The following is a 12,131-nucleotide window of genomic DNA, read 5'->3' as shown; positions in this document are numbered from 1 at the left end:
TCCATGACTGATCAGTTTCCATTGTGTCTGGAGCATTGACAGATCGTTTGGGCTTGTTGTCATGCTAGAAAATAAAACTGTTGCCAATCACATGCTTTCTAGATGGCATTGCATGGTGGATGACAATCTGATGGCACCTTTCTGTGTTCATAATTACATTAATTTGAAAAAATCCCAAACAACTGGCTGAAATTCAGCTCCTCCAACATGCTTTACAGATGTTTGTAGACACTCGTTGTGTCTTTCCGGAGCTTTCATTTTACAGATATGCAGTAATCAATATTTGATTGATGCTGCTCGTCATTTAATTGCTCTCGTGGTTTTATTCTTGTTCCTTGCGGAGTTAAAACTTATAACCAATACACATTGTAATAATCAATTTGGCTTTAAAACGGAATTTGTTTTGATAGTGATAACTAAGTAGGAATGTCTAATAGTTTGGTGGATTAATATTGTCTACAGGTTATTTGCACAGCTGAAGAAAACACATTTTACTTACATTAAAAAGATATTTATTTAAAAAAAGCAACCAAACAAACAAAAGTTTCATTTAACTGGATACATTTGCTCTGAGAATTTTGATATCATCAGCTGGACGATCTTGGCTGTTCGTCTCCACCATCCCAATCCGGTTCAGCACTCCCATTCCCTGACACACTCTTCCAAAAATACTGTGCTTTCCATCTAACCACTGAGTGGGTGCGAGGGTGAGGAAGAACTGACTGCCATTGGTGTCCGGCCCCGCGTTGGCCATCGCTAGAATACCAGCACCTAACAGGCACAGAGACAAAATGAGAAATTATAAATGTCCTCACTATCAGTTATCACACAGGTATTTATTGGGATCACTGGACTCAGTTTATTCAGCTGTGAACTAAAGAAATGTTTCAAAAACACCAGAAACCTTTACAAGTTATTGGTATACATGAACTCTACTGAAGATTTGAATCTAAAAATAAAGCGTCCATATGTGAACATGTGCATACAAATACCAGATTAATTAATGATTTGAAGGATTTCCTCCAGGGCCTGTCTTTATAAGCCTATAAAAGCTTCTTCTACGTGCATTACCTGTGAATTTTAGTTCAGGGCGTAGTTCATCCTCAAACTGTTTGCCAAAAATGGAGGCACCACCTCGACCTGTTTGGAAAACAAACATTACAAGTGGCGCATTGGATGAGTTTTCTGAAGACCATGAACATGTGAAATTAATCAGACAGTAGTGACAGGGCCACTTTATTAGGTATACATATAACTACTCATTAATCTAAAAACCTAATCACATAGCAGTAACTGTAGACGTGTTCAAGACGACAAGAAAGTTTAAACTGAGCATCAGAATGCAGAAGAAAGGTGATTTAAGTGACTTTGAACTTAGCAGGAGTACTTCAAAATTGCTGATCACGCAACCATCTCCAGGGTTTACAGTCTGTAAAAGAGAAAATTCTCTGGGCAAAAATGCCTCGTTGATGCCAGAGGTCAGATAAGAACGGACAGACCTCTTTAAGTGATATGAAGCCAACAGTAATTCAAATAACAACAACCAAGGTATGCAGAACACAGCGTATTGAAGCGTGAAGCAGACGGGATACAGCAGATCACACTGCGTGCCACTCCTGTTAGTTAAAAACATGAAACTGAGGCTACAATTCACACAGCTGGTGTTAATGGTGTGGGAGATATTTTGTTGGCACACGTTGGGCCCCTTAGTACCAGGTGAACATCTTTCAACAGTCAAAGCCTGCCTGACTATTATTGCTGACCATGCCCATCGCTTTATAGCCACAGTGTTACCCATATTCTGATGGCTGCTTCCAGTAGGATAATGCACCTTATCACAAAACTCAGATAGCCTGAAATTGGCTTGATTTACATTACAACGAGATCACTGTGCTCAAATACAGCACCTTGTTATACAATATTTGAAATTAACAAAACAACCCCCCCCCCACACACACACACACACTATAGTTTCAGAAATACTTGTGGGTTTTTCTTGTTTGTTTGTTTTTTTGTACTACTTCAACACTAAAGTGGCCCTCACATGAGATGACCGTGCCTGCAGTGGCCCACAGCTCATTCAAGTTTGAGACCCCTGAAATACAGCATCATTGATGAAAGTTGAGCTTCAATAGTAGATGTCCAGCGGACAAAGCTGAATGTTTCCAACATCTTGTTCAACGTGTGCCATGAAGAATTAAGGCAGTTCTTTAGGCAAAAGGGGCTCCAACCAAGTATTAGCAAGGTGTGCCTAATAAAGTGGCTGATTAGTATGTATAAAAGAGGATTCAATATTAAGAAAATTACATATTTTTCTTGGAAAAATACAGACATGCTTTTGATGGCAAAGAAAAAGAACAACTGTAAAATATACAGTATTATAAGCATCTGTAAATATTATTTGCATATGCAAACACACCGTTTAATGAAGTTCTGTATTAACAAACAAAGCATCTGGTTAAAAGTCATGTTAATCACCTGAACACTGGATCTATATTAAGAGTTCTGACTGATTATAAAACTACGAGCATTAATATGCTGCTTCAACAGCCCTCATGATTCCATATAAGAATTTTGGAACCTGGCTGGTTTACAGCCAAATGAGCGGGAATGTAATATTGGGCAGCATCAACACCAAAACTTCATTTATGGAGTTTGCTTTGTGCACAGTCATAAAACAGTCATGTCAGTGTATTAGGGGAGGGGAAAAAAACACAACACATTGTAAATTGGAACAATACGAAAGACATCTACATTTACTTAGCTTCATGTTAAAGTGACTGACATGTTTAGTAATCTAGACACCCTTAAGTAGCATTTAGCCTACTCAAATCATGAACCTGTTACCCTAACATGTGGACAGTGGTATTCAAACACTTATCTGTGACGAACCCACCTGTTCCTGTGGGATCTCCTCCCTGCACCATGAAGTCTTTGATGATCCGGTGAAACTTGGTGTTGTTGTAGTAGCCTCTTCTGGACAGCTCTGCGAAGTTCTTGCAGGTCTTTGGTGCATGGTTCCAGTACAGCTCCACCACAACAGTCCCCATCCTGCAACGCACGGCCAGTTAGCATGTCTTTAGCGGCTCTGAATAACAAAGGCTGTCTCTTAAACTAGTTTTTAGCGGAAACGTGCTATGCTTCATGCGGTTTGTTAAAAAGATTGTGAAAAAATAAAATATGCAAAATTTATTAACGCAACAGACACCAACACTTCAGGTTCCTCAAAGCTAGCTGAGTTAGCATCCAGTGTTTCATTGGGGACTTACGTCGTCTCCAAAGCCACTGTGGGAGGCTGCCATGTGTCCGGAGGAATCCCCGACATTATCACCTCAAACCGTAAGCTACAACAGTTGTGAAAAAATGTTTCGTTAAACTTAAGTTCTAATAAGTAGCCAGGAATTTCTTAGCCCAGTGAATTCATTCAACACATTTCAAAAGGAGTTTCTTCTTCTGTGGTTTGCCGAGCATTTCCTTTGAATGTTAGAGAAAGGCTGCCATCTGCTGGACGAACTAAATGATACCACCCCTTTTTTTATTGTGTTGCTTACGTTTAGCATTCTTTACCAGCATCAGCTTCTCAGAAGTTCAGATTAACAGACGACTTTTTAACAGTGTTGTTACTAAGAATAAACTGAAAAACTACATTACAAACCACATTTCACTGTCATTTACGCTTTACTTTGTAAGAAAGAAAAAGGACCCTGTCTTAAAGTTTGGTTATCTGGAAATACATTTTGTCTTGATAATGTAGTTAAAGAGATTTCTAAATATGTATGATATAGTAAATACATTTAACAAAAGAAATTCATATCATTATCATCCCCTGTAGTAGTAATAATAGCAGCAGTAGTTTATGTCATTACTAATAAAGTGCTTCCAAGGTGCAGTAACACATGTATCTTATGCAACTGAAGGATCCCTGGTAAGATTGTAAGAAGAGACGCAGAGCCAGCCTCAGGGGGTGCTGATCCAACCGAGCCTGAAAAGGGAAAAGAACAAAGACATCATTTAAAAACTGGGGGAGAGGGTATGTGTGGTGTGTGTGTGTGTGTGTGTGTGTGTGTGTGTGTGTGTGTGTGTGTATTGCTACGTAGTATCTTAACTGGACAGAGACCTCTGATGTTGCGCCTGGAATCTGCTGGACCCACTCTCCTAGTTTGCAGCTTACAGCTCCTAATGCTAAATAAGCAGCTGGAAAATGTACTGGCAACATGAGAAGTGAGCTGCAGGTGCTAGACAGACGTCACGTCTGTCTAGCACAGCATGCCTACAGCAAGTCTACACTGTTCAGCTACAGCATAAGCTGCTTACATATGAATCCCAGATTTTTGTTTAATGACTTCGGTTGAAGCTGAAAAGATTTTATTTGTCGTATATGTCATATTAATTTAACTTAAATGTCTTGATAGATAAAAATTACCAAATTACATCATTGTCCAAAAATTATACTGACATTACTCTGCATTTGTAGTTATCACTTGTTTCACTTTAATAAAATGTTGTCTTTTAAACTCAGATTTGATCCCATCATCTCTCCCGTTTAAGCTTTTTAAGCTTTATGGAGGTGAGAGGACAGACACATGGACAGACGTGTGGACAGTCTGTCCTGCCTCTTTTCTGAAGAAATCTCTGCCTCTGAATCAACATCTTATGTCCTTCGGTGCATTTTTATTTCTGGAAGTATTCTTAAAAGCATTGTAATACATGTTCTGGTTCATGATGTCAAAGCAGGATTTGAATTGAAGGTCTTCCTTAACCAGCTTTGAGTTTACTCTCCCATTCATCCCAGGCTTGTTGATGATGGTCACTGGGTGATTCTAGCACCCCTTGTTGACCCTGTCTAAAACTGCTCCTCAACAGGAGAAAATACAAAATAATCATAAACGTTAGGCTGCCTGCTCCACCAGGAAGGTCACGAACACAAACAAAGGGAGAAAAGTTACTACTTGCACAGAGAAATGTCAACATAGCACCATAATTCATGAATTGTGGTTGGGTTTCAAACAAGCTTCATTGGCCTTCTTCCCACCGTTCATTTGATACTGGACTGCCCAGTTCTTCCACCCAAGTCTCTCTGTGATGACTGGTATTTACTGGCACCATAAAAGCAGTGCTAAAGAGCAAGAGTTCAAATACTTCGAATGTGGCTGTGAGAGAAGTTGTCCTGGTATCTGCTTGCCCATCTTTTCCATCTGTTTCCCCCCTTCCATGGCTCTCTCTCTCTCTGCCTCCTCTATCTCTCATTAATTTCCTGTGTTCCCTAGAGGTGTCACTACCTGCAGGTTTCCCCTGGTTCCCTGGCTGGCACATCTGATTGTAACTCACTGTTCACTCACTTGGACTATTTAAGGATGAACTCTTTTACTCGCTCTCCATCAGATCTTTTGTCAATTGGAGTATTGTTCAGGCTCTCTAGTGTAGCTAGCTTTGCTTTCCATGTGACTTACCCTTTATCTCGATGTGCTTCTTGTGAATCAGAGAACATGTCCAGTCTGGTTTACATATCTAACCGCTCTACAACAGTGTCATTCAAAGATATTCCCTTTACCTGTGAAACATCCACAGCACATTCTCTGTGTCTCCTGCTTTAGAGGTCGCCAGAGCTATAAAACCTCTCCAGAAGTAAATGGTGACAGGTAGGATATACTGACTTGAGGGAAGTAAAGAAAATGGGGCAAAGGAAAGTGGTATCTAATGTGGGACTGATGGAAAGAGGTAAACTTATTATCAATGTACCGATATCCAATACAGGAAAACATTTATCTCCAGTTCAGAAATAATTATTGCTGGTATGAATATGTCAAGTATATTATAGGGTGTTATCCTGGCACTTCAGTACACCCTTCACATAGCTTTTTTTCAGTAGTAAAAGGCCTTTACTGACCAAGTCAAGGCCTGTGCACACTGTCAAACATCACCTTGGAGTGAGTGAAACCCTTATAAAGGAGTAAGCTCCACTGCTTTACTTCCTCCAGTCAACTGGCCCACTTTACTTAAAAATACTCTCAGTGCATCTTGTGTTTGCTTCTCATGTCTGGCCATTGTTCCCTGTGTGTCTTCTCCTTCCCATCTTTAAAGTCTCTCCAAAGAAACAGTTCTCACAACTGGACGTCTTTGGACCCACAACATCCTTCAGTGTTAATGCTATTGGCTCCTTCAAGTTATGCCAGTTTTCGTCAGTGGTCACAAATATCTATTAGCTCTCAAACTTATTACCTCCACTGAAGTAGTCATGTGATTGGTTCACTTTGTCTGCTTGCTTGTTTCTTGGTTTGTTAGTTACAAAGGATTGCTGAAAAAAGTTATGGACCAATTTGTATTAAAAATTTTACCTGAGTTTCAATTAATCAGAAAGATTAACTTTTGGAATCGACCCAGATATGTGAACATATCATATTTGTGAACATATCATATTTGTGAACAGATATGTTCACAAATATGTACAGAAAAGATTTTTTTTAAAGGTTTGGCAGCAAGAACTCCAATCAAGCTTTTACATGACTGCGAAGGAATATTGACCCACTCTTCTCCTTTTGAGCATGAACAGTCCCGTTTAAGGTCCAGACGATGCATCTCACCCTGATTTAAGTAAAGAATTTGACTAAGACACTCCAAAATATTCATTTTTTTAAGGCATTCACATGTGGGCTTGCATAGCCAAACTGCACTTGAGCTTCAGGGTATGAATTGATAGACATTCTCTTTCAAGATTTTCTGGTAGAAAGCAAAATTCAACAAGTCCAGTCGTGAAATTTCCTCATTACTAAATATTCTACAATCAGCTGTTAGTGGTATTATAACAAAGTGGGACAAGAGGGAATGTCTCTGCACTCTAGAGCAGTGGAGATGTGGTCTCTGGAGTGACGAATCACACGTCTCCATCTGGCAGTTGACCACCCCAGAGCCTGGACTTCAACAATATTGAAGCAGCGTGGGATCATGTTGACAGATAACAGAACAAAAGGCAGCCAACATTCAAAGAAGAGCTTTGAATGTCTTTCAAGAAGCCTGGAGAACTATTCCTAAAGACTACTTAAAGAAATTATAAGAAGGTCTGCCTAAGAGAATTCAGACCGTGTTGAAGAATAAAGCTGAAAATATTGATTTTCAAGCTCAAACCCTGTTTTTGCCTCACATGTTCGCATGTTTTAATTAACTGCTACACCTATTACCAATGCCCTAGCAAAACATAAAGAGATGACGAGCAGCTCAAGACTTTTGCACCACACTGTACTTGTTTTTCATATGATACATACTATGTTTTTGATTTCTATTTGATATTGTTAATATTAAGAGTTCTAATTGTTCTTTTTGTTAACTAAGCATTAACTACGCATCAAATCTGTCATGGTCCTGGGTCGGTGACCCAGCGCTTTTAGTTTGTTATCATTTTCATGATGATGATTGTTTTAGTTCTGTGTTATATTCGGTCTGCCTCTGAGTCTGCGTCTGGATCTGTCTGTCTATGGTGTCACCCCATCTGTTTGTGAAGCTGTCTGTTTAGATCTGTGTCTTGTTTGGTTCCCCGTGTCTGAGTTTCCTGTTTTATTGTGAAGGTCTGTCTGATGTGAGTGTGTTCAGTTTACATTTCCCCTGTCCCGTCAGTTCTGATTTCTCCCAGCTGTGTTGCCCTCCTGTCCCTCATCCCCTGATTACTGGTGTGTATTTAAGCCCTGTGTGTTCTCCTGCCTGTTGTCGGCTCGTCTGCACTCATCCGTGTATTTCTGCATTCCATGGTGTCCTGTCTCTGCGTCCCTCTGCCCCGCACCCCCTTTGTACGGTCTCAGGTTTGCTATTTAGTTTCTCCCAGTTTAGGTTTCCATTTGTAAAGTACTCATACCTCGTTGCCTGTTTTTGTCACCACCACCTTTGTAAATAAAACATCACTCGTATCATCAGTTTGCTGCATCTTGGGTCCTCCTTTTCCTTCACACCACACGGCTCCCTCCGCCAGCCGTGACAGTACGAGCCGACCAACATGGACCCAGCAGCATCCGCACCTTCCCAGGAGTTTCGGGAGGAATTAATTGACACTGTTTCAAGGTTGGTCAACTTGTGGCTCGAGCACGAGAGGGAAGGGTTTCACCGCGCGGTAGAAGCCAGGATACAGCAGCTAATCTCTGCCCACTCCTGGCTGCTGGACTCGCTTCACCCGCTAGCACAAGACTTCCTCCTTCATGAGCTGCACCTTCGCCCTCCAGCCGCTACCGCTTCCCAACCCAGCCCGGCGGTGAAGGTTTTGCCCGGCCCGCCGGAGGTTTTGCCCGGCCCGCCGGAGGTTTTGCCCGGCCCGCCGGAGGTTTTGCCCGGCCCGCCGGAGGTTTTGCCCGGGAGGAAGCGACGATCGCGCCGTCGGCGCGTCACCCCACAGCCGGAGATTAGGACTTCGGAACTGCCGGCTGTGGTGAGTGAGAAGGACCCTTTTTCTGTTTTGGACTGTGTGACTGTTTGTTCCGGGGCTGTGTTTTTTGAGTCAGCTGCCCCGCCGGTAGCTCAGTTAGCTGCCCAGCAGCCACTAGCTCAGTTAGCCGCTCAGTCGCCACCTCCATCACATTCAGCCTCACTACCCATAGCCCAGTTACAGTCACAGTCAGATTCATTAGACACTATGTTACAGTCCATAGCCCAGTCAATAGCTCAGTTGGTAGAGTCCATCCAACCCAAAAAGCACTGTTTTTCACCTGTTCATGTCCAGCAGAGAGACACGCCACATAACGCAGTAATCAGTCCCCAACAGCTGGCCAGTACAGAGACTGTGACGCACTCCAGGGCCTCCCCAGAGGCTGGGTTCCAGCCCCCAGCCGACTCTGGACCCCTGGAGGTCAAGAAGCCAGCTGAGGACTGCATCCGGCTGTCGCTGCCTGAGCTGAGTCACTGCTCTGTGCAGCCGCAGTCCGCTTTGTGTTCGCCAGAGGCCCGTGCGCCTGCTGGTTCTGCTCTGTCTCTGCCAGAGGTCCCCGTGCCTGCTGGTTCTGTCTTGTTCCTGCCAGAGGCCCGTGCGCCTGCTGGTTCTGACCTGTTCCTGCCAGAGGCCCGTGCGCCTGCTGGTTTTGTCCCGTGTGTTCCAGGGGCCCCTGTGCCCACTGGTCCTGAGACTGTTCTCGCTGGAGGGCCCGAGGAGCCCGTCCAGCCTCCTTCCGCTTCCTCGTCAGCTGGAGGGCCCGAGGAGCCCGTCCAGCCTCCTTCCGCTTCCTCGTCAGCTGGGGGGCCCGAGGAGCCCGTCCAGCCTCCTTCCGCTTCCTCGTCAGCTGGAGGGCCCGAGGAGCCCGTCCAGCCTCCTTCCGCTTCCTCGTCAGCTGGGGGGCCCGAGGAGCCCGTCCAGTTAAGTTTCGTCTGCTGGGGGTTCTGGAGAACCCAGCCAGCCTCAAGTGTCTTCTGCTGGGGGTTTAGGAGAACCCAGCCAGCCTCAAGTGCCGTCTGCTGGAGGGCCCGAGGAGCCCACCCAGCACCACGCCTCGTTAGCTGACGGTCCTGGAGGACCCAGCCAGCACATCCTCACACCTGCTGACGGTCCTGGAGGACCCAGCCAGCACATCTCCACATCACCTCCTGCAGCATCGCTGCCGTCAGGTTTTGCAGCCGTCCCGCTGCCGTCATCCACGCCTGGTCCGGCCTCCGTGTCTTCATCCTCGCCTGGTCCAGCCTCCACCTCAGTCTCGCCTGGTCCGGCCTCCGCTTCAACCTCAGTCTCGCCTGGTCCGGCCTCCGCTTCAACCTCAGTCTCGCCTGGTCCGGCCTCCGCATCGGCTTCAGCCTCGCCTGGACCAGCCTCCGCTTCGCCTGGGGCTGCAGGGGCCACGCAGCCTTCGGGTCCCCTACTACCACCTTCACATCGTCGGTCGTCTGCCAGGCCGCTTGTTGGGCATCATCACCACCGTGGCCGCCCTCCGGACTTCTGTTGCCACCCCCACCTGCTGCGTGGACGACCTCCTACACGCCGCCGTTGCCGTCCGCACGGTCGGCCCCCTGAACTGCATTTGCGCCGCCGTTGCCGTCCGCACAGTCGGCCGCCTGAATGGTTTCCCCGTCGCCGCCACTGCCTTCCGCATGGTCGGCCCCCGGAGATGAACTATTCTAGGCTCCTGAGTTGTCAGCCTCCGGGCCGGCCTCCTGAACTATATTTTGGGACCCTGTTCGGGGACGCCAGTGTGTGTTGTGTTTTGGTCAATTCTTTTGGGTCACTGGAGTGTGTGGTGTGTGTGTTTTTTTTTTTTTTTTTTTTTTTTTTTTTTTTTTTTTTTTTTTGTTTGGTGTTGGTCCCTCCGTCCTGGTCCCCCGCCGCCCGCCCTGGGTTGGTCGTCTGTTTTTGTTTTGGGCTGTCTGGGGCCAGCCCTTGCGGGGGGGGTACTGTCATGGTCCTGGGTCGGTGACCCAGCGCTTTTAGTTTGTTATCATTTTCATGATGATGATTGTTTTAGTTCTGTGTTATATTCGGTCTGCCTCTGAGTCTGCATCTGGATCTGTCTGTCTATGGTGTCACCCCATCTGTTTGTGAAGCTGTCTGTTTAGATCTGTGTCTTGTTTGGTTCCCCGTGTCTGAGTTTCCTGTTTTATTGTGAAGGTCTGTCTGATGTGAGTGTGTTCAGTTTACATTTCCCCTGTCCCGTCAGTTCTGATTTCTCCCAGCTGTGTTGCCCTCCTGTCCCTCATCCCCTGATTACTGGTGTGTATTTAAGCCCTGTGTGTTCTCCTGCCTGTTGTCGGCTCGTCTGCACTCATCCGTGTATTTCTGCGTATCTCTGCATTCCATGGTGTCCTGTCTCTGCGTCCCTCTGCCCCGCACCCCCTTTGTACGGTCTCAGGTTTGCTATTTAGTTTCTCCCAGTTTAGGTTTCCATTTGTAAAGTACTCATACCTCGTTGCCTGTTTTTGTCACCACCACCTTTGTAAATAAAACATCACTCGTATCATCAGTTTGCTGCATCTTGGGTCCTCCTTTTCCTCCACACCACACGGCTCCCTCCGCCAGCCGTGACAAAATCGATACAACAGTCACCTTGAGGTGACTGTTTTCATTTAGCGCTATATAAATACAATTGAATTGAACTGAATTTAAATTATGCATGCAGGATTTTTATTTGTAAAGGAATATTTTAACTTTGTGGTATCAAAACTTAATTTTATTTTCTGAATACTTGTTTCACTGCTTAATCAAAGAGAATTTGCCAAAAGGAGCAAAGCACTTGTGGGAAAGCTGAAGAGCCAACACTGGCAGCGAAGGAAGAAAGTATCAGTCTCCACTCAGAGAGAGGTATCAAAGATCCTGAGGTGCCCCCTGCTGTGACTTTGAAATAGTGAGATGCTCATAAATAGTCCTTGATGAGGAGAAATGATGGAAATGAATAAGAGTAATTTAGTTACTAGATACTTGGAGGCAACATAATACTAGGACAAGTTAGGAGGGAAGTAGAAGAAAACATAGATATAAAGTGATACATGAAATAGAAAACATTAACAGCTGAAAAATCAAAGTCATATATTTCGTTTCCTAAACATAGACAATTTAGTTTATCCAAAAAGTTAAAAGTAAAAAGTTTTTTATTTTTGTTGTGTTTGCTCAGCATGTGTCACAGTAAGAACAGGAACCTTTTAACATTAACCTCATCAAAATCAACTCCTGCAGATATGGTGACAAATGGTTGAGTTTAACTTTATTATCACAATAGAATACATATCCATCAATTAATCTGAAATTGAGAAAACCAGTCCTGTTAAAGATACCACATCACTAAAGTTTATTGCACCAGGTCTGCTACCTGTTGCAGAAACTGCAAAAGGACATCATCAAAATGGAGCCAAATGCAAAAAGTGCTGTGCATCCTGAGCACAAACACTGTGAGGAATAACAGCTACACCATTAAAGTTCACCAACCTACCTGAGTGAGCTTATACAGACACTCACATGTAGAAAGAAAATTTATCCCCAAGTGAAATATTACTTCTACAAATCCTTACTAAAGATTGATTTCTCTACATAGAACAAGAACTTATGTTCCTCACAACTTTCTACACGCCTGTGTACCATTTGGATTCAACTGTGCACTGGAAACTTTTCTAGCACATAATTATGGGCACATATTCTGATGTGAGAGTGATGTTTAGAGTGTTTATAAATAATGTGAGCTCAA

General features: G+C 44.3%; 1 protein-coding gene across 1 annotated transcript; it reads right to left on the bottom strand.

Moving 5' to 3' along the window:
- Positions 1 to 489: 489 nt before the first annotated feature.
- ppil1 (peptidylprolyl isomerase (cyclophilin)-like 1) lies at positions 490 to 3,986 on the bottom strand. The gene is made up of 4 exons (XM_085274226.1): positions 3,270 to 3,986; positions 2,897 to 3,051; positions 1,072 to 1,140; positions 490 to 771 (listed from the first exon to the last, which is right to left on the bottom strand). The coding sequence occupies exons 1-4, from the start codon at positions 3,323 to 3,325 to the stop codon at positions 551 to 553; spliced, it is 501 nt and encodes a 166-aa protein (XP_085130352.1). The 5' UTR covers positions 3,326 to 3,986; the 3' UTR covers positions 490 to 550.
- Between the last annotated feature and the right edge of the window lie 8,145 nt (positions 3,987 to 12,131).

This window comes from Mchenga conophoros, linkage group LG5, assembly GCF_057382185.1.
Source record: "Mchenga conophoros isolate Kocher_MC1m ecotype Shallow Benthic linkage group LG5, M_conophoros_male_GT1.1, whole genome shotgun sequence".
NCBI classification, from domain to species: Eukaryota; Metazoa; Chordata; class Actinopteri; order Cichliformes; family Cichlidae; genus Mchenga; species Mchenga conophoros.
The sequence above is the reverse complement of the archived record's forward strand: the minus strand, read 5'-3'. Positions and strand labels throughout refer to the sequence as shown.

What these genes read in the sequence shown, in the direction of transcription:
- ppil1 (XM_085274226.1), bottom strand. Translation starts at nt 3,325, where the DNA reads ATGTCGGGGATTCCTCCGGACACATGGCAGCCTCCCACAGTGGCTTTG. An exon ending in AGGAGATCCCACAGGAACAG is followed by an intron (nt 1,141 to 2,896) that starts GTGGGTTCGTCA and finishes TTTTCCAAACAG; the next exon opens with GTCGAGGTGGTGCCTCCATT. An exon ending in CCCTGAACTAAAATTCACAG is followed by an intron (nt 772 to 1,071) that starts GTAATGCACGTA and finishes TGTGCCTGTTAG; the next exon opens with GTGCTGGTATTCTAGCGATG.